Source organism: Blastomyces dermatitidis, assembly GCF_000003525.1.
Source record: "Blastomyces dermatitidis ER-3 genomic scaffold supercont1.1, whole genome shotgun sequence".
Classification (NCBI taxonomy): domain Eukaryota; kingdom Fungi; phylum Ascomycota; class Eurotiomycetes; order Onygenales; family Ajellomycetaceae; genus Blastomyces; species Blastomyces dermatitidis.
This window is the reverse complement of record NW_025544774.1, coordinates 8056925-8083468: the sequence shown is the minus strand read 5'-3', so window position 1 is coordinate 8083468 and position 26544 is coordinate 8056925. Positions and strand designations below refer to the sequence as shown.

General features: G+C 32.7%; 4 protein-coding genes across 4 annotated transcripts; all 4 read left to right on the top strand.

Annotated features, from left to right (window-relative positions):
* Window positions 1–5754: 5754 nt before the first annotated feature.
* Window positions 5755–6189, top strand: BDCG_16282 (uncharacterized protein; the record flags this gene model as incomplete). Its single annotated transcript, XM_045425533.1, has 1 exon — window positions 5755–6189. The coding sequence occupies one exon, from the start codon at window positions 5755–5757 to the stop codon at window positions 6187–6189; it is 435 nt and encodes a 144-aa protein (XP_045279451.1).
* Window positions 6190–21042: 14853 nt separating this feature from the next.
* On the top strand, window positions 21043–21204 carry BDCG_16281 (uncharacterized protein; the record flags this gene model as incomplete). Its single annotated transcript, XM_045425532.1, has 1 exon — window positions 21043–21204. The coding sequence occupies one exon, from the start codon at window positions 21043–21045 to the stop codon at window positions 21202–21204; it is 162 nt and encodes a 53-aa protein (XP_045279450.1).
* Window positions 21205–21578: 374 nt separating this feature from the next.
* Window positions 21579–21824, top strand: BDCG_16280 (uncharacterized protein; the record flags this gene model as incomplete). The annotated part of the gene is made up of 2 exons (XM_045425531.1): window positions 21579–21689; window positions 21735–21824. 2 exons carry the CDS (start codon window positions 21579–21581, stop codon window positions 21822–21824), a joined length of 201 nt encoding a protein of 66 aa, XP_045279449.1.
* A 3655-nt stretch (window positions 21825–25479) lies between these two features.
* BDCG_16279 (uncharacterized protein) lies at window positions 25480–25929 on the top strand (the record flags this gene model as incomplete). Its single annotated transcript, XM_045425530.1, has 1 exon — window positions 25480–25929. One exon carries the CDS (start codon window positions 25480–25482, stop codon window positions 25927–25929), a length of 450 nt encoding a protein of 149 aa, XP_045279448.1.
* Window positions 25930–26544: the final 615 nt, after the last annotated feature.

The window sequence follows — 26544 nt, the reverse complement described above, 5'->3', positions numbered from 1 at the left end:
TTATAAATGATGATATCTAAAAACAGATCAGTCAATTCAGAGGCTTTAATCTTTTTATAAGTAGAGATATATTTGATCATCTTTGTAAAACAGTTAACAATGATTAAAATTAAGTCATATTCTTTGACTCTTGTTAACTTTAATAGATTAACTATGAAATTTATCAATAGATTCTGTCATGAGTTCTTTGAAACAGACAGTGATGTTAACTCACTGTATTACTTATACTATGAAATCTTTATTCTTTAACAGACATTGTAAGTCTTAATATACTCTTTAATATCTGTTCAGAGCTTGTCTTAAATATATTTATATTTTAGAAGCTTCTCAGTCTTCTCTAATCTCAAGTGCTCTGTATAAGAATTATTATAATGAATTCTTAATAACTTCTGACATACTGCTCTGCTACAAGAGACAAAGACTGAATTATTCAGCAGTAGAAGTTCATATTCTTCTAGTTATCAGTGACTTGATTTCTTAGTGATATTATCTCACTCAGAGCCTGTCTCTTTCAAGTTTAAATCAAATTCTTTCTTCTTTAACTTCTGAATTTAAGCTGCAGTAGAGATGTTTCTCTTCTATAACTTATCAATAAATTTCAAAAGTAGTTGAATTAAAAGATTGTAAACTGTTTTATTCTTTATCAATTCAATAATAGTAAGATATAATATAAGAAGCTTATAATCTTCAGTATCAGTTCTCTACAGAGACTCAGATTTTCTTTCATCTTCTATACTAAGTTATACAGCTGTCTTATCAGCACTGTTTCTAAGCTTCAGAGAATTTTAACTCTCTGCAGTCAGCTTCTTCTGCAGTAATGACAGAGATTCTTTTATAGAATTCTTCTTCATATCAATGATATTATAATCAGACTGTTTAGACAGTATATCAGCAGAGTTAAGCTGATCTGAATAATATCAGATATAGAAATCATACTCTGAAAGCAGCTCTGCTCATCTGACTTGACATTCTATCAAGCTCTTTATTGTCAAGAAGTAATGCAGATTTGTATAATCAGTGAGAACTTATACTGAGTACTTACTACTCTGAAAATAATGTCATCAGATCTTAAAGAATTTGACAATTACTAATATTTCTTAATCATGAATATTATATCTTTCTTCTATGAGTAATAACTTCTTGAAAAAGAAGATCACTGATCTTTATTCACAGTATCTTATAAACTCTGTGAAAAAGTCTTCTCTCACAGACATTTCATTATCTGTATTCTCAGAGATGATTATTCTCTGATTCTTTCAATGTTGAAAGGTTTTCAGTGTCAACTGTGAAAAGATTTCATAGATTTCATTCTCAGATACATCAGTCTTACACTGACTGAGTAAGTCAGAATTAAAGTGATTCAGTATTATAACATCTATAAAAGCCTATTTTAATTCTATAAATACCTGTATAGTATCTTGAGTGAGAATAAACAGTTCTGTTTTTCTATCTTTCACTCTTCTCTTTAACAGATCTATAAGAGAGACAGTAATTCATGAATATGTATAGATGAATCATCTGTAGAAATTCACAAATTCTAAAAATATCTGCATCTTACAGTACATTCACAGCACTGACTAGTTCTTAATGATAAAGACTCAGCTTCTGTTCATTGAAATGCTATTCATCTTAATAATATAATCTAAGAAATCAATCTTCTGCATGTAGAATGAGCATTTTTCAGTGTTTACATAGAGTTAATACTGTCTCAAGTGACTCAACACTTCTCAAATATAGATATCATGTTCTTTCTCTGTTTTTAAGAAGATTAGAATGTCATTCAGATATACTATACAGAAGATATTAACAAGACTCTGCAGCATCTCATTTATATAGATCTGAAAGATAGCTGAAGTGTTACAAAGATTAAAAGATAAAACAGGATATTTAAAATTACTGTACTTGATATGAAAAGTCATTTTTCAAACATTGTCTTTATTAACTCTGATTCTATGATAGACATTCTGTATATCAATCTTTGAGAATATCTTTACTTCAGATAATTGATTGATCATCTTATTAATTAATGATAATAAATAGTGATTCTTAATCATCATCTTATTAAGGTCTCTGTAGTCTATGCATAGACATAGTCTACTGTTCTTCTTAAGTACAAAGAGTATAGACATCTCTGTCAGACTCTTTAATAAGTATATTCAGTTCTTTGATTACACTTTCTCAAGATATTTACACATGTGGCGGGCTGCGCCCGATCAATCATATAGACTATTCTGTTACACTTCACAGATTCCATGTACGCTCCGATCCTCGGCCATTCTCGATTGCTGATCCTCAGCCGCCACTCTGATCAATTATATAGACTATTCTGTTACACTCCACAGATTTCACATATGCTCTGATCCTCGGCCATTCTCGATCACCGATCCTCAGCTGCTACGAACGCGCGTATATTCTTCCACCCCGAAGCTCCACTGCATACACCACCACATATGTGTATAAATATTCATCTCAATCACTGATTCTCGCACTTTCTCTTTCTTTCCTTCTCTAGTGTTTTTATCATTGTTATATAAGACCTATCATATTATACTGATCTGATTAGCGTAGGCCTCTTACACTATAAAAATGCTCATTGTCTTCTTATTAGAAAACAATTATTCACACATTGTCTCCTCATCAGAAATGATTATTTATTAAGAGATATCTGAACATGTAACAACATGTAAGAAATAGAGAAACAGTCAAATAGTTAAGCAGACACTGAGTTCTCAGATAGTCTTCAGATAGAAGCTTGCTTGTCAGTCATTCTAACTCTATAACAAGATCTTATGAAGAGAGTAAGATCTTACAAAGAGAATATCAGTGAAAGACCTGAGAGTTCTGACACTTAGATATATAAGAATACAATTGCACTTCTTCAGATTTTCTAAATATTATATATCTGATGATCAATATAATCATGTCTAACAATAATATAAAACTCTCAAACATGAGTATAGATATAATGTCACAGTGACTCTGAGTAATGTTGAAATTACAACAGCAACAGATAGCTGATATGTATACAACTCAATAACATTAATATAAAGAGATTCAACAATTATCACAAGAAACTCATATAATTTCAACATTTACAGAATCAAATATAAAAGCACTGAAAGAACACTTAGATACTTCTACATATTTCAATACTTCTAATCTCACTCTCTACTCATCATGAAGAATGAAAATGCTTACAAAACTAAGTATAGATGAAGATGTCATTGATTTATTAATCAATCAAGATTGATATATCAATGAATGATTGAAAGATTGTGTGAAACAGAAGTTTCATTCATGAATGAAAGTATGTAAATCAGTGTTATAAACATCTGACAACATCATAAGATATCTTAATATTCTGTTTTAAGACACTGTTATACAATAGAAAGTATTAGATTAATTACAGAGTACTTAACAGAGAAACACTTCTCTTATAACATTCATTTCTGACTTCAATATCAAGATTCTAGAAGCAGATGATCAATCTTAAGAGAATCAAATAAAGATTAGCATGCTCAAGAAGATATTAACTTTCAAACTCTTACAGACTCTTATAAGTATAAATGAAGACTTAACTTATAAAGATTTCTGCACACAGCTCTGAACATTGAATGACTGTCTTATCAAGCTCAAGAGTATATAGAACAGTGATAGAAGACATTATATTCATACACCTGCACTGAAGAATCATGATGCAGATGTTATGAACTGAATATTATTATTATTATTATTATTCTTCAATTATAGATGTATGCAGTCAGAGACTATGACATCTACCTGAGAACTTTTAGTTCTCAGGGTTTTTCCTATGTCTGTAAAGTTAACTATTATACATTCATCAATTTCAGATATGCAAAATCAGAAAATTCCAGCCCAGAATACAAAAACTGTTTACAAATTACAGTGTTTTAACATCTTTTGATACTTTGAAACCATTTGATAATATCATGACAAAGGAAAAGAGAAAAAGAACACAGTCTCAAAGATAGACACATTAAATAGATAGATAGAAAGAAATTGAAAGAAAAGGATAAAGAAAAAGATAAAGTAAAGAGAGACTATAACAAAACAAATTATTAAAAGAGAGTGTATAGCTGTTTTAACAGACTATATCTGATTGATTTCCTTCTCTTCATATTCAGATAATTCTGAATTTAGCTATTTTCTTATAGCTGCTTGAGTTTCTGATAGAAAGTCTATTAAGTATTTAATTCCTGTCTCAGTTAAGAATAAGAATCTCATATTTAATTGATTTAGATCATACTTCTCTTTCAATCTGACTCTGAGACTATTGTATAATGCACAGTGTATTACAATATACTCAGAATTCTCATTTGTATTGCAGAATGAGCATTCTATTGAGTCAAATCTATCATCAAATCTTTGTATATAAGATTTGAAATAGCCATGTTCTAGTTTCAGCTGTATTATAGATGAGAATATTTTCTTTTTACATTTAATTGAACAAGATTTTCACTTGAGTTTTGTTTCAAATCTTGAATAATGTATACTCTTCTTTTGTTTCTGTCAGCTTTCATTTCACTTATCTAAACAAGATTCTTTTATTTTTCTCTTTATAAAAGACCAGGATACAATCTTTTGAATAGATCTGCTTAATTCTGCACTCTTTTTTGCAGCTGAATCAGCCAATTCATTGTCATGAATATTCATATAAGCAGGAACTCAGTGTAGATGAATTATCAGCTTTGATATTCTTCTCTTTTGAATTTTCAAAATAGAGTTTAAGATCAGTTCAAGATTCATTTGATCATTATGAATCTGACTATTTCTAAGTCTTTTTAAAGCAGCTTGACTATCAGAGAATATTCATGTCTCTTTTAAACAATTTCCTCTTTTATGAGATTTTATTTCAATCAGTTTGAAAGCTTTCACTATTATAAATAGTTCAGCATCAAAGACTTCACATTCAGAGCCTAGATTTCAGAAATCTGAGATAAAATTGATATTATCTTCAGTATAAGCAATGCCTGTGCCTAATCTATTCAAGTTCTCATTTTTTGAGTCATCTGAATAAATCAGAATAGAGTCTTTTATATTAATTGTAGTGTGGTTCGGAAGAACGTACGACCGTCGGATAATACCGCGGCCGCTTCCGAACTACTAGCGTACGCGTACAAGTGTAAAGGGGCCATAGCGGCCGCTAATTAAATTAGTGTATGAGATTCAATATATAAGAAGCCGGCGTACGCCTGTAATTGTATGCTGGCTTAAGCAACCTTTGAATCACATCTGATAGCATGTCTAAAAACTGGTGAGAAGTGCAGGCTCCTTCAGGGTGTGATAATTCCATCTATGAAGTGATTTGTAGTTATCATGCCAGTGTGGTTCTAGAATGTCTCAAAAGATAGTGTATGAAGAGTGGTGAGTGGAAGAGCATTTAATTGATGCTGCTTTGCTTGTTGGGGGAAAACTCCACGCCCAGGTGAATGCCATGTATGAGATACAAATGAATGAGGTGTGAGAAAGGGGATGGGAGTGGTGAACCAGATTCAAAGGAGTTCACTCCCTACTCAAAAGAAGGATAAAAGGGGGGGGTGGCCACCACCGGAGTCGTACGATGATAACAGAAATCATATAATGATATAGCGATAGAATGATATAGCGATATAACAATACAGCGATATAGCAATATAACGATAGACATTGTACAATCAACCAGAAACCACTGAAATGAATATCTCTTCTAGCTGATACAAACAACACCCTTCTCTGCTACCTGAATCAGAAGATATGCAGAACCTCTCAGAGGATTTACTCAAAGCAGTAAGAAAAGCAGCTGAGACTGCTGAACCAGAATTGAAGCTCTGTACACATACAAGAATTCTAAATGAGATTGAGGCCTTGTGTATGCAGTGGCAGGCTGAGACAGAAGTCAAACAACAATTGACATTCACTGTGAATCAAGTATCCACTATGAAGAGCTTCGCTGACACAATTGTCATCATCAATAAGAATAGAGAAAACCAGATCTTAGATCTGCAGCAGAAGATTGAATGTTTATACAGACAGATGACTACACTGAACCTGGAGATCTCATCACAATCATTCATAACCTCTTCAAAAGCATACATATTATCAGAGATCACTGTACAGGATGAGAATTCAAGCATGAAATATATCAAGTCAGAAGATCTGTCAGAGTCATCAAGCTTCAATAGTGACTGAAAAAATAATGCTGCAATCAGCTGGCTAAGTCAGATGCAATCATATTATCAGATTGAATGTGAACTCACAGACAGACAGTCAACAGAATTTCAACAAGTCTTAAGATCTGTCATGTTTCTACATAGAAAAGTGAAGTCATTATGAATAACTGATAAAAAGATGAATCTCACAGACTCAGAGTGATATTCATTCTCATAAACATAGAATGAGTTTTTCAAATGAATCTTACATAACTTTGAGAAAGTGAATGTATAAGACAAGTATTATAAATACTTCACTGAGTGTAGATAAGTGAGTGATCTTACATTATACTTCATATACTTCAGCTTATACTATCTTGTGTTGAATGAAAAGCTTTCAACATCTTTCTATTTACAGATCTTTATTCATGATCTTATATCTGAGTTGAGAGTGAAATGAAAATGCTTAATCTCACAGTCAGGCACAGTGAAGAAAGCATACAACATTCTCATTGTATGAGAATAAGTGAGTTAATTATGACAGAAAATACTGCAATTGAGTATGTCTCAGTGAAGAATGAGTAATCAGACTTCTATAATACAAGTCACACACTCAGACACAATGAATCTAGATCTGAATATCATCACTAAAGCATTAAATCTTCTGAAAAAGAGATCTTCTGAGTGAAAACCTTGGTATTACAAGCATTGAGCTTGTTTCAACTGCAGATATTAAAATCATGATGCAAAAGATTGCACTCAGTGTGTGCAGTCAAAAAACTAGCAGAATCAGTGAGCTCAGAGACACTCACTGATATTCTATGAAAAGTCTTCAAAGTGAAAGAGATGTCTGTGTTGAATGACTCTCTGAATTCTGTGAATGCAAAGAAGAAGCAGGCTTCTGAATGAGGTGCAGACAAGGATGAAGTGAACACTCACCTCAATACCTTGAGACCTGAAATGTTAATGTATAGAGAGTACTTGAATAAGAATTGAGAGATGGCTGCAAAAGTGTTAGCAGATACAGAAGCTTCTATACAATATATTAATGATTATATGATTCAAAGATTGAAAGGAGTCTGCTGAGTGAAGAATCTCTGATACATAAGATTATCTGATAACTGATATCTGATATCATCTGCAAAAGTAAGAGTTCTCTTGCACTTCAGAGAATGATCTTGCTATATTTGAGTGTGAGAGCTGCAGAATGTGAAATATAATCTTATTCTTGAACTCAATTGATTTTAAAGGTTCAATCTGCAGATTCAATGATGTACATGCTATATACAGTTGACTGATAGAAAGAAAATGGTTTATATGATCCTACTAACTGATATGAGAAGAACATTTCACATCTCTGATATAGAAGGATTAAATCTGCTTACACATCAATAAGTAAAGAGAATGATTCACAAGACCTCATCTGAAAGCATTCTGTATGTTATACAGGACTCAGAAGCAGAGGAAATCAAGATAAAGAATATGTGAGAGGACAAGCATATGAAGAAGCTTCTGAAGAAGTATGAGAAGGTCTTCTGAACAGATCTTCCACTGGAATTGCCGCTGGAACGAGGATTCATACATGAGATTGACATGGGGGACATAAAATCAGTCAATCAGAATGTGTATCCCCTGTCACAAATGCATCTTGAAGAACAGAAGTGTCAGATCACAGACCTTTTAGAATGTGGTCTTATATGATCCTCATCAAGCACATGAGGCTTTCCAGTTCTATTTGTGAAAAAGGTGAATGAGGAGTGATGAATGTGTATCAATTATCAAGCACTCAACAAGCTTACAATCAAGAATGAATATTCACTGTCATGGATTCAATAACAGTTAAATATGATTGAAAACATCTGATATCTATTGAAGATTGATCTTCTCTCAGAATACTGGCAGATTTATATAGATGAACTGTCAGTTCTGTGAACTGCATTTAATATACAATGAGAGAAGTTTGAATTCCTGGCAATGTCATTTGATCTGATAAATGCATCTGTCATCTTTCAAATGATGATGAATACAATTCTTCATAAACAGAATGAAACCTTATACCTTGTATATCTTGATAACATTCTAGTCTTTTCAAACTTATATAATGAATATCTGAAGCATCTCAATGAAGTGCTTACAACTCTGGCAGAGTATAAGCTCTATGTCAAATCAATCAAGTATGTGTTTGAAATGAAAGAGTTAGAGTTTGTAGAACATGTAGTGAGTGATGACTGTATATACCCCATTCTGGAGAAATTGAATGTCATAGTGAATTGGCCGCGGCTGAGAAATGTACACCATATATGACAGTTTCTTGAGTTGATCTCATACTACTGCAGATTCATCAAGAATTTTGCATGAATATCTGCATCACTCTCAGATCTCTTAAGAGAAATGAATGTAAATCTATAAAAGAAGAAGTTTTATTCAATCATCTGAAATGCTGTGTGTGAAGAGGCTTTTCTCACACTGAGAAAATGTATAATAACATTCTCAGTGCTTATTCAATCAGATCATAATAAATCTTTCTACATTGAGATGAATGCATCTGAATGAGCTATCAGAGATGCTCTTCTACAGATGAGTAAGAACAGCAAGCTGCACCTGATGATGTATGATGGTAGAAAACTATCAGACGCTGAGCTCAATTACCCAGTGCATGAAAAGAAATTGCTAGTGATCAAGCACACACTGATATTATGAAATAGATATATTGATAATGAGCATATAACAACAGTGATCACAGATTATGAAAGCCTTGTCTATCTACAATCAATGATAAAATCTTTCAAACACTTAGCACATTGAATCTCAGAGTTTCAAGTGTATGATTTTCATATCAAATACTGAAAAGAATCAGATGCAGTGATGTCTGATGCAATTAGTTACAGACCTGATTTCATGGGTGAGAGTTCTGCAAACCAGGTATAAGAGACATTCATGTTAAACATGCTGAGAGAATGCAAGGAAACAGAATGAGTGAATACTATGATCTCTCACTTGAAGAATGATAAGATGTCAGATGACAAGTGTCTTATGAAAGTAGTAAAAGAGATGCTTCTGAACTTCAAGCTGAGAAAATTGAAAAATGATGTTATGCTTTACTGTGATCTAGAATATGCAGAAGCTCTCTATCTAGAATCTTCATTTTGACACAACTTGATAACTCACATGCACAAGAAATTCAGTCACTTAGAAAGCCCTGAACTCATGAGTGTACTTGAATCAAGAGTGTACTGATCAAGCATGATCAAGGACATTCAGATGTATGCTCATGAGTGCCTGAATTGTCAGGTTGTGAAAGGATTGAAGAAAGGATTAGAATGTGAGAAAGTGCAACATCAGATGAAGTGTATGATATAACTGTTCAAACAATGAGAGATGAATCTCATAGACATATTGTCACAAATGTCAAATAGAAATTGATGAATAATCACTGCTATTGATTACACTACTGACTGGTCAGTCATGAAAGCAGTTCCAGAGATGACAGAGAAGATGATGATGAAGTTTCTACATGATGAGATCTATGTCAACTATGAAATGCTGTGTGAGATTCTAACTGATAATGATGTGAACCTTGTAGAAGAAGTGATGAGGCATTTTATGAGTCAGTTACAGACAAGACATTGTAGAACAACATTATATCATCTGCAGATGAATAGAAAGATGAAATGCTTGAATAGAATCTTAAGTAACATGCTGATGAAATATCTAGTGAGCAAGCCTATGAGACTATGAAATGAATATCTTGAGCAGGCGCTATTGATCACACAGATTTGACAGTATGCAGTCTCCAAGTGTTCATCATTCTACCTGTTGTATGGATTGCATCCGCGCATCCTGGAGAATGCTCTGAAAAAGATGAGAGAGAAAACAGCAGTTACAGACACAGTAGTAGCAGTTGTGAATACAACAGTTGTGAATATGAAATCAAGATTGAAAGAGATCAGTCACACACATGCAAAAGCTAATGAGTTACTTCTGAACTGAGCAATTCAATTAAAAAGAATACAAGACTCACTTGTTAAGAAATTGAGTCTCAAGATAAGAACATGAGTTCTTGTATACAATGAGAGTTCTGAGAAGTTTCAACCTAGATGATTTGAGTTATATAAAATACTCAAATCACATTCTCTGAGAATGTATGCATTGAAAGAATCAGAGAAATGAGTCTTATGCAACTTAATCAATGATTTATGACTTATAAAAGTAAGAATGTAAGATCTGAGTGAATTATGATTATCTGCAGCACTATTGTCAGTGTTGAAAAAGAAGAGACTTATAATTGAAAAGTCTTGTAAAGTAAGAGAAATCATAGATACTTATGAATCAGATAATCTCACTTATTCTGATCTTTTCATGATTACAAGGAAAGAATGAGAAGAAATGAAGAAATCAGATGAATACCACACTTCAATAAGTGATAAGACTGTAGCTGATTGTATAATAACATGCTGCAGACAGCAGATGCAATGTGACAAAGAGTGATCTTAAAGTAGCAGACTTGCATGTGAGTCAGATTGCAGAAGAAAAAGGAATTCAGAGTTGAATTTAACTATTTATATCAGTTCAATTACAGAGATCACAGAGGATGAACTATCTGAAACATCTGTGAATATGTGAAATCAAGTCATCTCAATCTCTGAGAACACTCAGAGATTGAGTGAGATTAGTTTTGATAAGCTGTTTACTGTAGTGATCTGAGCGGGTGAAGAGAGACAGTATAATGTGTGAGACAGAATCACAAAGATGAAAGCTGTCAAATCTAGTCACTGAATGCTGTACTATATAGAGATTGTGTAAGAGTAGTGACTAGCAGATAAAGAAAAAGTGTAAGAAAAAGAAAAGAGATAATAAATTAATCATCAACTGTAAGAGTTGACTGTAAAAAGACAAATGTTATCATATATATCTCATTCATTTTCATATGTTACATGTTTAATCTATTTTCAACACCACATCATCTGAAAAACATTAAAAACAAAGGAAATCTCAAAACTCAAGATCTGTAAGAGATTTGAGAGCTGCAAGCTGCTCTTGCAACAATGCTGTGCATGTCTCTGATTTCTCTATCACTCTGTGTATGACATTAATGTCATTTATCACAAGATTGACTGAAATGCCAATATAGGAATGCATATGTGTACACATAGAGAAATTGAAGAAGAGTGTGAAACTTGCAGAATCAGAAGCCAGAGCAGAGAGGGTGAAGGCGGAAGAAACAGAAGAAGGAGGCGCAGGACTGGACAAATGACAGTGGGAGTCACTCAGGGCTGAACACTTATGACCTGGTGTGTGCATAATCTTTCTCACAGGAGAGGGAGAGGAAGTGATGAGAGAAGCTTGAGAGCAGAAGAGAGTAGTCTCAGTGATATTATCATCTTTGATTAAAATGACCTCTGACACTGAAGCAACTAAGAACTATTGTTAGTGTATGAAACTGCAGAATCAGAGGTGAGAACAGTTACTGAATGAACACTCACTGATCTTAGAATTGTATGCACAATTATAACATGCATGAGACTTTTCAGAAAGAGAGAGAGAGACACAGAGAAATACAGAAAGCAGAATGCAGCATGTAAATAACTCATTCTCATAATGATATCTCAGACAAGATATACAAGCCTCATATCTGCAGATGTAAAAGAGAATGACATTCATATTTCTGTTTCTGAAAACATGAATATCTTTTGCCTGTATCATGAAGTCAGATGACAGATATCAGAGAATAGACTGATATAAATCTATCATTCTGAAAGAATTCATCAGAGTAAATATCTTTACAATGTTAAACTTTACAGTTGTAAAAAGCTTCTTGATATCTGTGAATATTATGACTTTGTACACAGTAAAACTCATAATAATTTTCTCTAAGAACAGAAAAATCAGTGTCAGAAGAAAAAGATGAAAAATGAAAAGACTTATAATCTAGATACTGTTGAAAAGAGAAGTGATTCTCTGATATAAATGAATAATTGTCTTATTATGAATATTTAAAATAAATGTAATAATCAGCATTCATAACTGAGCTTCAGATAGTTATATTATACATCATCTTTATATAATAAATTATTCTAGAAGTCAGCAAGAAGGGCGGGAGTGTACATATTAAGAGATGTGATTCACTGAGCCTACACAACATCTCCTTGAAACAGGGAGAGCTAGTAACAAAGGCAGAGGCAGTAAAACCAGAAGTAGCAGTAGTAGAAGTTGCGGGAACAGAGGTAGTGAAAGCAGGAGAACCAGACACAGAGACAAGTGTAGAAGATTGAAGAGCAGCAGAGAAAGAAACAGAGAGAGGAGCAGCAGAGAAAGAAACAGCAGAAGGAGCAGAAAGAGACATGAAAGACTCAGTCACACATGACACAGACAATTCCTTCATTATCATGTTCTTCAAGTTCTCAATCAAGGATTTCACATCAGGTTCACTATCATCAGCAGATGTGAATCTGTCAACATGTGAAGATTCTACATAAATAAAAACAAACATATCAGTATCTGCATCTATGCAAAATCATGTCAGAAAACATGATCAGAAACCCGCTGAGAAGAAGAAACAGTTGAGAGCATATAAGAAGATAAAGAAGATGTGTCATCATTCATGATAATACATCATTCTGGCAATTGTTAGAAGATAAACAAGTCCTGATCACATTTCACAATGCATTACACTTACTGCTAATGAACTGCTCAGTATGAGCACTACAATGACACTTGTTATGAGAACGGGGGGCCATTGCCAGAAACACATACAATGTGATAGATGAACAGATAGAAAGAGTTGAACAGGAGAAGGAGTAGGAATCTTGAATGATGATGGCATTCAATGATGATGAAATGAAGAAGATGGTTGAAGAATGGAAAAAGTTAGTGAATGAGTGATGTAATATAGTGAAAGTTTCTTTGTGAGAATGTATGCAGGATACTAGTCAAATCAGGGATAGGTCACACAATTGTGAAATGCTAGTGGCGAGCTAATCCGCATGAAGCTAGGGCATATGACATGGTCACATGGGTGTGACTGAATCTGGTGAGGAAGGATATGATTCAGAAGAATGTACAACTGTCGGATAATACCGCGGCCGCTTCCGAACTACTAGCGTATGCGTATGAGTGTAAAGGGGCCATAGCAGCCGCTAATTAAATTAGCGTACGAGATTCAATATATAAGAAGCCGGCGTACGCCTGTAATCGTACGCTGGCTTAAGCAACCTTTGAATCACAAATTGTAGAAATTCTCTTCAAATACTGTTCATATTCTTTCTCTTTTGATAGTTCACTTATTTGTAAGTCTATAAGAGATTCAAGCTTTTCTCTTCAGAGAGATAACTTCTCATGATCAACTTTTTCAACATTTAAAGAAGAAAATTGATTTTTAATCAGAGAGCATAGTCTGTACAGTTGAGAAGATATTTTCTTTAAAGAATTATTTTCATTTCAATCAAGAAATCTATTCCAATTCAGTTCATTTTCAGAGTTAATTAATGAAAATGAAGAAGAGACTCTTTCTCTGATTATATGATTTGAGCTCATCTTTACAACTCTCAGAGCATAGTTCATACAGGTCTTTTCAAATCTAATAGCAGAAGAAGGAATTGAAGCTTCAATTTCCATTGCTTTAATAGAAGATGATTTGAATGCTTTCAGAATTCTTCTCAAGACTCTATTTTACAGACTTTGAAAGAGTTCAGTGAAATTCTCTTGATTATTTCATCAAACTTGAACTTCATAATCAGCTACTGATGTAATACAGGCTATATATAACTGTCTCATAGCCTGGAAGAATAGACCTCTCTCTGTATTTAATAGTCTGATTATATTGTTTAATAGTCTTTCTGCCTTGACAGTTCTTTGTTGAATGTGATATTTAAAATTCAACTTAGAGTTTAATCATACTTCTAATCATTTGATATTTACACTGAGTTTAATCTCTCTATTTAAAAGAGTTAGAGATAGTTCTTTCTCATTGAATCTCAGAAAGAAGTGAATTAACTCAGTTTTATTCATATTAAATTGAATTTGATTGATATCTGCTCTAACAAAGATTTTCTTTACAGCTTCTTCAATTACTTTTAAATTCTCTTTGATAGTTTTTGAGCTGTAGACTAGACTAATATCATTCACATAACTCAGAGATTGCACTATTCTCATATTTCTATTTTTAAATAGATATGCAGTGTATATTGTAAATAAAATAAGTGAGATTGAAGATTTCTGTGATACTTCTATTTTTATCTCAGTCTTGTCTTATTTCATTCTATCAAAGAAGAGTTGTATACTTCTTTTAGATATAAAACAGTTAACTCATTTTATTAGAGAAAGTGACAGTTTTAATATCTTTAATGTCTGAATTAACTTTGACTTTGAAACATGATCAAATGCTTCTTTTATATCAATAAAAACTGCAGTTGAGACCAGATTCTCATGCTTTGCTATTTGAATATCATGAACAACTGAGAGAACAGTGTCAATTGTAGAACACAGTTTTCTATCTCTCATTTATTCACTGAATAAAAGAGAATTATCTATAGAGCTTATAAAAGATAGTCAAGTAGCTATTATCTTTTCTAAAACCTTTTCTAGATAGTTCAATAGAGATATTACTCTATATAACTTAGAATTTGAAGTTTTTCTATTAGGTTTTGTAAGAATCACTTCAGTGGCTTCTCTTCAGTATTCAGAATGATATTCATTTTTCAAGAGATTGAAAAAGAGCTCAAAATATTCATTCTTTAAGTAGGAATATATATTCTGAATAATCAAGTGATTAATTGAATCAGGATCAGCAGCAGTTTTAACAGAACTTGAGAAGATAGCTGACTTTAATTCATCTTGTGTAAGATCAGGCCATTCTCAGTCATTTTCATCAATGTAGTTGAGAAGTGATATATTCTCTTTCTCTGAATCTGAATCTGAATGTGATGGGTTCTGAAAGAGAATTCTCATAAAAGCTTGATATTTTTTCTCAAAAGAGTTTGCTGTATATGATTCATTCTGAAACTCATATTCTAAGGCTGGAAGTTTTGCTACACTTCTTGTTTTAGTATAGTTAAAAGCTTTAAAAACTTTCTTCTCTTATGCTTCTTCAAGAAATTTATTTCAGCAGTCTGTTTTAACTCTTTTAATATCTGAAAAATATTCATTTCTGACAGCTTTGAACTTTTCATCAGATATTACATCATTCTTTCAATCTCTTCTAGCAGTAGCTAATTCTTTTCTTTTAGATGAGATATTCTCATTTTATCAAGATTTTGAATACTCAGAAGATTTTCTCTTTGAAATATTATCTCTAATACTTGTTAGAATAATAGATGTAATAAGCTTCACTCTATTCTTAAGCATTTCATTTGAGATATCTTGATCAGAATTTCAATATAGCTTATTCTGTCTTTCAGATTTTAACAGTTTTATGCTTTCTTCAACTGCTTTTCAATCAGCTTTTTCAAAGTTATACTGATTAGAGAGAAGAGAATTTTCACTCATTTGTTTTTCACTCAGTTCAATATCAAATTGAATAATCTCATGACCTGATTCTGATGTCTTATTTGAATCAATAAACCAGTTTACAAGTCTTCTTTTCATTAGATTTTATAACATGAAGATTAGATCTATAATAGACTTCTGTTTCATGTCTTTTCTAAAGAATGTTTGTTGATCAGACTTATTAACCAAATCTATTGAATACTCAAAGATTCATTTAATCAGATTATCAGCTCTTACTGCTCTCTTGCATTCTGAATTTCATCAGAGATGATGTGCATTGAAGTCTTCTGTAATTATAGAGTTTCTTGATAAAGCTATATTCAGAAATCCTCTATTAATTATTTAGATATTATTATATTTCTTCAATGACTTTTTATTATAGATATTTATAAGCTGTATAGTATCAAACTCATTTTCTTTATCTATAATGTCACTCACCAGAATATCAGAGTCAGACATGATATCAAATCTTAGATTAAATTGATATCTTGATCTCTTTCTTCCATAGATTACTACTCTTGACTTTATCTCAGACTTTTGAGATAAAAAGCAGTAGTAGCTTGAATGAGAAATGATATATTTTTACTCAGCATCAAAATTCAGCTCCTGAAGCAGTATAAAATCAACTTTTTATTCAAATGCAATTTGAAGACAAGAATAAATACAATTTAAGTTTCTATTCACATTATTTTGAATAAATGTGATTTTTGAAGAGTTTTTAAACTTTTTTTATTATTTTTATTGTATATTCATACTAAAAGAGAGTAGAGTAGAATCTAATCACTATCATCAGATAGTAGATTATAACTGTTCTGAAAAGTAGAAATCTCAACTGCTTGTATTATATCTAGTTTATCATCAGAGTCATTTCTCAATTCTCTAATCTTAACAGAAGTTTGAGAATTCAAATTCTGTTTACATTTAGCTGAAGAATTGAAGTTTGAAGACTTAGACAGTTGAGAGTTTCTTCTTTTTAAGCTTACAGTTATGAGTTTACTGACTTGACTATTCTCTTCAGTTCTAGGTTTACTCTGAGCTTCATCTTTTCTTCAGTTCTTTTGAGTTCTTGAAGTAAACATACATTCTTTTGAGCTAGATGCATGTTTTTCTTTACAATTAGAGCATTTAAGCAGAGTGTGTTAACATATTTCATCTCTTTTTAAGCATATTTCACATTTATGCTCACTAGTTTTGTGATCTCTGGCACAGAATACACATTTTGAGTCTCTGCAACAGAAGATTGTAAAGTATTCATATCTTTAACAGTTTGAACACTGTGTTTGAGCTTTGAGATTCATTCTTGAGTCTTTGTATTCATAAACTCTCATTTTCAAACCTGCTACTCTTACTTCAGAGATCTTTAACTGTTTCATTATCTTTGTATATACTAGAACAGAGGTATTTCTTCTGCTTTATCTGAACTCAATTGAATTTAGTTATACAGGCTTCTTTCTCAGTTGAGTAGAGTTGTATTCTTCTAATTCATTTTTGAGAAGTAGCATTTCTTCTTCACAGTCAAAATTTCAACTGGAATATCATGAAGAATGAATTTGTCTCACTTTTTATCTCTCTTAGATAGAATTATTATGTTTAACAAAGATTCTACTGCTGATTTTCAGAGATTCTCATTCTGAATAAGAAATTCAGCACTGAATTCAGACATTGTAGTCAGAATGATGAAGTTTCTGAAGAAGAATGACTCAATTGAAGCTATAACTGGTTTTTGAACTTCAATATTAGTCATTAACTGAGAAAAGAACTGCTGATTGATTTCATTTCTAATTCTGAAAATGAGGTTTGAGTTTAGCTTATTTCTCTGCAATATATTCTGATTTGAGACTTTGAGAATAAGTCTTCTATTTCTGAAGATTTGAAGATTTTTCTCTTTTTGCATTTTTTTCTCCACTCTTCTATCACTAGAAGTATGAGCAGTATTCTTCTCAGTTTTCTCAGAATTTTGAGCAGGTTTTGAGATAGCAGATTTAGAGATAGCAGGTTTAGAGATAGCAGATTCAGCTGCTTGAGTATATGTTTTCTTCTGATTTAAAGAAGAAGAAGAAGAAGAAGTAGAAAAGAAAGAAGAGTAAACTGAAGAGTCAGTGATTGTATTAGAAATTTTCAAAGTTTTTTGAACTGTGTTTGAATTTCCAAGTTTGAACTTGATCACTTCCTGTAGTTGTCTAGTCTGAGTATGAAGAATTAACAGAACTTCTTCATTCATCTCACTCAGACACTGCTTTTCAAGAATTTTACTTGCTTTTTCAAGTTTCTGTATTTCAAGAACTTGTTATTTCTCTATTTCTTCTTTCTTTCTTCTCTTCAGAATTTCAATCTCAGGAATAGTATTTGAGAAAGCATCTTTTTTCACATCAACTGAGTGTACTTTTGAACTCATTGTTCTTACTCAATGAAAAGTTGATCAGACTAATTCAATTGAGATATTTATTAAACTCTTTTGAATTCAAAAGTTGATCAGACTGTTTCAATTAAGAGGTTTCTAAGTCTGTTTTCAATTGAAAAGTTGGTCAGATTATTTCAAAAGAAGAATAGCAGACTTTTGTGTATAAAACACCTGATTTTTTTCACACTAGTTCAGTAACTAGGTTAGATTTTTGAAGAGAATCTAATAAACTAAAATTGATTTTTAAGATAAATCAATAAAATCTTTACAATCTCTTTCTTGAAATACAGTGAGGAAAAGTATGATATCAATTGATAGTAAATCAGATAATATGACAGTTTTTGAGAGAAAAACTGATAAAAAATAAATCAATTTTTTGCAGAGAAATTGATTAAAACTATTCAATTTTATTCTAAATTATTCAATTCTCCTCACACAACAAGTGTGCAACTCAAGTCAGTTAATAAAGAGTGTAAAAAAGAATTAAGTATTAATGAAAGCTTTTCAGTCACTGAAAAAGTAATTCTTACTTAAAAGAATATGAAATTATGATAGAAAACAACTCTGTTTTTAATTCTTTGTAAGAATATTGTGTAAAATCCAGAGAAAAACACCTTACTTTTTCAAGAGAAGTAAAAAACTATTTCTAAGATCTTTTTTTTTTTGCATTAACTGCTGCAGAAGAATGAGATAGAAACTGTCAAGATATGTATAGACTGATCATCAGGACCATGAATTTCACATTTGATCTCATTTGGTCTGATCTCATACATTTCTTGGCGTGAATCCCGCTGGGACTGGCTATCAAAAAAACATATAAAGTGACTATATATCAGATCTTAAAATGGAACCATGACTTGAAAAAAATGAGAAAGTGATTCCATTTGATTTCATTTAGTCTCATTCTTAGCATAAAGTTACTATTTTTAGACATCATAAAGTTACTATTTTTAGACATTTTAAGGTTTTTTTTAGACTATTTTTAATTTTTTAAAAAGTAACACTTTTTGGTAACACTCAAATGAGATTTAAAGTCATTTAAAGCAATAAAAATAATTTAAATTGAGAAGTGGAAATCATGGTCTCATTTGAAAAATGTGACAAGAGTAGACAGTAAGTTTCACTGGGACAGTATGAGACCACTATATAATGTTAAAACCGTGTAATGGAATCAGTCGAATTGGTAATGAGACTATCAAAAAATCTGGTCCTGGTCTCAGACACGGTCACACGGTCAGTCTAGATATGCATAGACTGACCGTGTGACCGTGTCTGGGACCAGGACCAAACTTTACAGTTGTCACATTGCCTAAAAGCATTACTTCTGATCATGGTTTGTATTCATCACATTGATCCCAAATCATGTTATTTCAAATATTAAAGGTCCCAGATTCACTTTTCAAATAAAAATCTAGTCCCAGATAAAGAATATGTTTGAATTCTTAGTCACATTTTCATTCTGATCTCATTATTGAGAATGGCACTAAATGAGATCATGAAATCACTTCTCACTTACATAATATCATAACATAGTGCTCATTTGTTGAAAATTCAACAGAGAGTATTACCAAATATTGTTACTTTTCTGAACACAGATCATAATTCATATAATTTTAATTATGAAAAAAACATAAAATACAAAAAAAAACAAAAAACAAAAAACAAAACAAATACAAGAAAAAATCACATTAAAAAAAAAAAAAAAGAAAAGGAAAAGAAAAAAACAAAAAATAAAAACAAAAAAAATCAAGATCACAGAGCTGCAGCATTCTCAAAATACTCACTTCTCAGAGTCTTCACAATGTTCATCATCAATCATGTATCTCTCACAGTGAGAATAACACAGCTGCAATGAGTCATTGTCTTAACATCATTTAACAAATAATCAGTATATATCTGTATAAATGTGAATAATTAGAAAACATACACTTAAAAAGTGTGATCAGAGTGGACTCTGCTGCCACTTGAATGACATCAAGAGCAGAACACTGGAATCAATGATTTCTCTCATCAATTTCATGGACAAGGCGTGTGAAGATGGTCTTGAGGAATATAAGATTCCTCAACTTCTGATAAAAACAGATCTCACAGAGAGACTCTATTTTCATGATATCAGAGACTGAGTATTATCAAAAAGTGTTACTTTCATGCAATGCACATGCACTTACTGCGGTGATCCACTCTCTGTGCACATGGCTGAGGATTGCAGCTTTCCCACGCTGCACAGCTCTCCCTGGGATGCTGCCATCAGTTTGCAACCCACGCAGTCTTCCAGTCCAGCACATGCTGCGTGTATGCAGCCCTGCGTGCTGGGGCTGTGTTGGCCATTATGACCTGGCGTGATACTCGCTTTTCGCGAGCCATGTTTCATTTGGGAGGGAGAGGAAAGACACAACTGTTGTTTTATTGAGGGGGGAATGAATAATTAGTATTGTTGAATTATTTTGGTTCATCTGTATTTAAAATTTGATTAGTTTATACTCTTCAATTTGAGGGTTTCTATGAGTGTTTTAATAGTTTTCATACCAGCTTGAACTTAGTAATGGGTTGAAGAAGAAGAGAAAAGAGAGAAGAAAGAAATGAGAATAACTTATCTTTATAATATGAAAACAGAGAATTACTGCAATCATTCTTTCTAACAACAAAGATCTGTTTTCTGCATGTATCTCTGATATAGATTATATGATAAATGCATACAAAGAATATCAATAGTGCATGCATTGAATGAAGATAATGTTGCTACATAACACTGTAGCTGTTTCTGTACATCTCTGAAAGCTGTTAATAGTTTCTTTGTCTCTTTATGTTTGATAAGTCAATAATATATTCCGATGCACTCCTTCTTCCATCATCATCACCATCATCATCATCATCATCATCATCATCATCATCATCATCATCATCATCATCATCATCATCATCATCATTACCATCATCATCATCATCATCACCATCACCATTATATCATTGCCTGCCTCCATCCCTCTTCAACGCTCATCAAAACCAATCATGTCATCCCCCTTCAAATATTCTGCGGTCCTGCGGACCACCAAGGCGCGTGAGCGCTGTCACAGATTGAAGGAAGAGAAGAAGAAGGCATTCAAGCGCGGGGAGACAGATTGCAAGGCATGTTATAATGCCTTGAAGAGACTCTGCAAGAGAGCAGAATGATAATGATTTTAAGTAATGCTTCTGATAGATTTAGACTGAACTAAGTATAGGAATAATGCAGATGGCACTGCCTGTGAGAGATTGAAAAAGAAGACAGTGAAGAGTCTCATGCAGTAGCAGTGGGATCAGAAGAAGTCCTGAGAATGATTTAAGACCAAGATGAAGAGAGAGAGAGAGAAGAAGAGTGTTGCTGTAAATAAGCAGTAGCAGAAGGAGATTGAGAAGATATTGAAGTAGGAGATAAAGAAGCCAAAACTGGTAAGTTTTTATTAAGAGATAACAATTTTTGATAACACTTCTGTTCTCTAATTGATTAGCAGGAGCTGGCAGAGGAGGAGGGGATTGAGGCCTTGTTCAGGTCTTGAATGCGCTCCATGATTCAGGACATTGAGAAGACAGCCCTGCTCTCTGAGTATGCCAATCTGCTTGCCACTGGGGTGGAACCTGAGGCAGCAGACCAGGAAATGCAGGATTTTGAGGTGCAGGTTGACCTGGCTGAGAGGAAGCAGTGAAAACCCTTCTCTGAGAAGGCAGTGAAGAGAGATTTTGAGGTGATTATCACCTCAGATGAGGAGAAGGAGAAGAAGAAGAAGAAGAAGAAGAAGAAGAATGAGAAGTGAATTATGAAGAATGATAAGAAGAATGAGAAAGAGAAGAAGTAGATTTTTTTCTTTTTATATTAGTTAGTTGTAAGTTTAAGTTTTTAATTATTAATAATTAAAATTGATTTTGAGTTTTCAAAAATTATTGTACAAGTTGTAATCAAGTCAGGAATGATATATATATATATATATATTTAACTATCATGATTCACAAATCACTATAATGTATAAGTATCAACATTTTTTCAACATTGATATTCATAATATTAATATATTTTTAATAATATCATCTGATAACACAATTTGATAACACTCTCTTTTACAATATTAATATATTTCAAGAAATATGACAGAGATTAATCAAGATTGTTTATTTACTTTTATACATCAATGATATTCAATCTGAGTTAGTACTAAAATTATAACTAAGCTAAGAAACAAGATTATTTTCTCTTATATTAATTCTTCTTACACACATCAGTGATCAGTTATTGAAAATAAATTGTCATCTTTCTCAAATTATTATCATGTCTTCTGAATCCACTTCTTTCACTTCTTTTACTTCTATTGAAGATCCACAAACTCTTCAAGAAATCACTGTGAATTACAAAGTCTACATTGTTTACAATTCAACACAGAATGCTCTCTTTCAATCATAGTGAATAACCACTTCATTCTTCACATCTGATTCCAGGCCACGAAATTTATGAAAAACTCAACACAAATATTGAGATGAACTATGGAATAATTATCAACAGGTTGCATTGCAGATTACTGAAGAGTCATCTCTTTGCTACAATCACTGCAACTTCATTCAGAAACATTCATCATGAACTGGTCATGGCCCTGAAGAAATTTCTCAACATCTGAAGTCATCAGAATGCAGACAATAAAAGGAAAATAATCAGAAAATTACTACTGAGCTGATAAGTTGCTCTACCAGGTAATGATTTTTGATAACACTAACTTTCTAATTTGAAGAAAATCATGTGAAAACGACCCTGTACCAGTACTCTGATTCCACAACTCTCACCTGATAACTTCCATGAACAATTACTTCACATATGTATATCTCTGAATCTTTCTCTTCAATCAATTGAAAACCCTGAATTCCAAACACTTCTTCAAATGCTTAATTCAAATCTTCATATTCCACATCAATCCTGTCTTCAGTCCAACCTCAAGACACACTACAAAGTCAATATGCAACATCTAGGATCAGAGTTGAAGAATCATTGAAGAGTGTCTCTCACAGTGAATGCATGAACTAGTATAAACAATCTTGCATTTATAGAAGTTATATATTATTACATTGATGAGAACTGAACTTATTAAGAGACATTAATTGGATTTGAATCATTGATCAGTAGTCATACTGAGGATTATATGACAGAGATATTAATGACTGTGATTAAAAATGACTATTAAGATATTAGTCTCAGTCTTCTTGTAATTACAACTGACAATGCTGTGAATAACTACACTATAGTGAAGAGCTTGAAGCAAAAATTGGCTTTGCATTCCTGAAATAGTAAACAAGGTCATATCCCCTGCATTGCTCATGTGGTTCAACTTGTGGTGTAAACACTGATAAAGAATCTTAACATTGAGGCAAAGAATAATGAGATGGCTGGTTCTTGAGATGAGAATGAGATGAAAGTGATTACTCAAGTAACTTTTGCATTCACTTTGCAAAAGATAATGTTTTTTGACAACACTTTTTGATATTGCTTTTTGATAATGCTTTTTGATAACACTACTGTTAATTTTGAATAGATTGACTAATAATTTAAATATCATAGATTTGAAACATTGCTAATACAATTTGTACCTCTTCTAAATAATAACAACAATTCCATGATATTCAATAAACAAATAAATCAGTCACATCACTGAATATGATACAGGATGTTAGAACACAGTGAAGTTCAACATATGAGATAACTGTTCAGACTCTTTGATTGCATCAGATAATTGATCATTGAGTGCAACACTCTGATCAGGAAAAGATTCAGATATTGAAACTTTCTGATATGAAGTGAACTCAGTTGAAATATGTGATTGATTTACTGTTTCAGTTTTATAAGATAACAAAGACAGTCTCAATCACTTGTACACCAATGCTGCAGTCAGCCTGGTGAGTGTATAACAGTTTATTTACTCATCTTGAGAAGCAGTTGAATCACTCAAAAAGAAATTCAGTCTGGGATAATGCTATAGCACAGGCTATTGTTACTGCAAGGAATAAACTGGTATATTACTACAGCAAAATGAAACAACCTTTTGCAGAGTACTATGCTATAGCAGCTCTACTAGATCCCTCTCATCAAGTTAACATCTACACTTCTCAAGATTGAACAGAGAAGAAATGAGACTCATATGTCAAATTAGTCTGAGACTACTACAATGCCAACTATCAGAGATTTGAATGAGCAGATGTTCAAGATGTGGAGACAGTGGAATACAATTCCCTAGTAAGTAACAATCTTTGATAATGCTTCATATCACATAGAACTATAATACTAACTTTGAAACAGAACTTGCATACATTGATTGCAACTGAAAATCAGGCAAAACTACATGCTTGTAAAACTGAATTTGATCACTATCTTCAAGATGATCTGACAAATTTACACGCCAAATCAATTCTAGAGTTATGAAAAATTGTTGAGAGTACATATTCAACTGTTGCACTGATGATGTGTGATATTCTGACAATTTCATTGACAGGGATGGGAATGAAGTGAAAGTTCAACTCAAGTTGAGATATTTATCACTATCATCAGGGACAATTACAAGAAGAAACAATCAAGAAACTCATGATTGTAAAACATGGAATTATCAGACAGTTTAATACCTCTGATCACAGTATATCAGAGAAGTGTAGTTTTCATGAGAAAGTGAAGGATAAACTTGCACAAGAATGTATTTAGTTGTTTCATGAGCGTTATCAATAATCATTATCAAATTCTGATTATATAAGCAATCACTGAATGAACTGAATGGGACTGATTTTGATCTTCAGTCCCAGTCTCATTCTGATTTTGAAACAATGATCATCTTTCACAGTTTATCCTGGAAAATTACTCCCATTTCACTGTTCTTGAATTAAATCTGGTCATTTTTCACGCCATTTCTCTCAGAAATGGTCCATTTTCAGATTTTTTTGAGGCTTGGTCCTGGTGGGACTCACGCCAAGAAATGTATGGGACCAGACCAAATGGGACCAAATGTGAAATTCATGGTCCCGCCGGCCAGTCTAGATATGCACTACTGTATACTCTCTATCAAGACTTTCCCTCTTCAGAGTCTTGATATTATAGAGAATATAAGTCTGTTTCTGTATGATAATGTAAATATTGTCAGCAGGATGTAGAGGAACTGGTTATTTATATCTCAAAATAGAAGACTTTGTCAATGATTATATCAATATAGAGTTAATTCTCAAATTCAATAGAAATCTAGTGTTGCTGTTCTCAATCCCTTGCAGAATCTATTGAATATTGAGATATTAAAACTAGATTTAATATATCTCACTGTGCAGGGATCAAAGGCTCAGTCAGATCTTGGAGTATACTGATTTTATAGTTGTTGATGTGCTGTTGACTCATTGTTCATTGATTATGTGCTTGATATTATCGCCGAGGTATCTTTTTGTATTTTTCTGCCGGGGATGGGCCAGATTGGGAAGGGCGGTACGAGGGTGGGACTTGGCGTTGGTGTTTTGGAACATCAAAGATGGACAGGGTTTTCGCGGAGGTCGCTCCTCAGATATCTCCACAACTACAGATTGGGGATCTTCCAAAATCGAGAAGATTGGTGCATACGGCTAGGTCTCTTCACCTTACAATTTGTATGGCAATTTGGCCCGGGGTTGTGGTGTGGTAGGGGAGAATGGGGGATAATCCCACGCAGGAGTTCCGAACGACGTCTGGTTCACGTTTGGCTGGATAACTCCACCACCACACGGGGTATGCGGTCGGCGATGGGGTCAAAATGCTCGTATGATCGAGGGCTTTTTGATGGATCTATCGGCGGGTTCTTATTCGAAAAATCGAGCGAGTTCGTGGTGGAGCGGTTTTTGTCTGATGTCTTTCAATTCTTCATCAAAGAAAAGAAATAGAATATGAAGTTAGTATTCACTCTGAAGTCAAGTAGACATCTCACTAATATCTCTTCTTTCAGAGTATGCATTGTAATTATAACATGAACTCAGAGATATGAGAATTATTAATTCTTCATTTCTTTCTCTTCTTTATCTTCTGTGAATACATTTGTCAGAAGAAAAGTCAACTTTGAGAAGATATCTTCTTAATTTCTTCTCTTCTTCAGCTTCTTATAATTACTGACATAGTGATTATCAGCTCTGCAGTTAAAATAGAGATCTTTATCAAATCTTTTGTAATATTTCTTTACAGTGAGTGAAGAATTAGAACACTTAAAATTCTTCTTTACTTTCTCTACACTGAAGCTGTCACAGTGCTGTTTAGATTCTGTCATTGATTACTTAGAAGAGATCTTGTAGATCTTTTTCTTAAAGAATTGATTATTTAAATAGATTCAGAAAGTCAGATTGACAAGCTCAGTGCAATTGATTAATAAACTCTAATATTATAATATTATTATTCACACCTTGTAAGTCAGCTTTGTAAGATAAAGCTGTGTTTTTAATTAATTCAAATCATCAGTCAATTTCTCTCAATATTCTTCAAATCTTATATTGAAATTGAAAGAATTC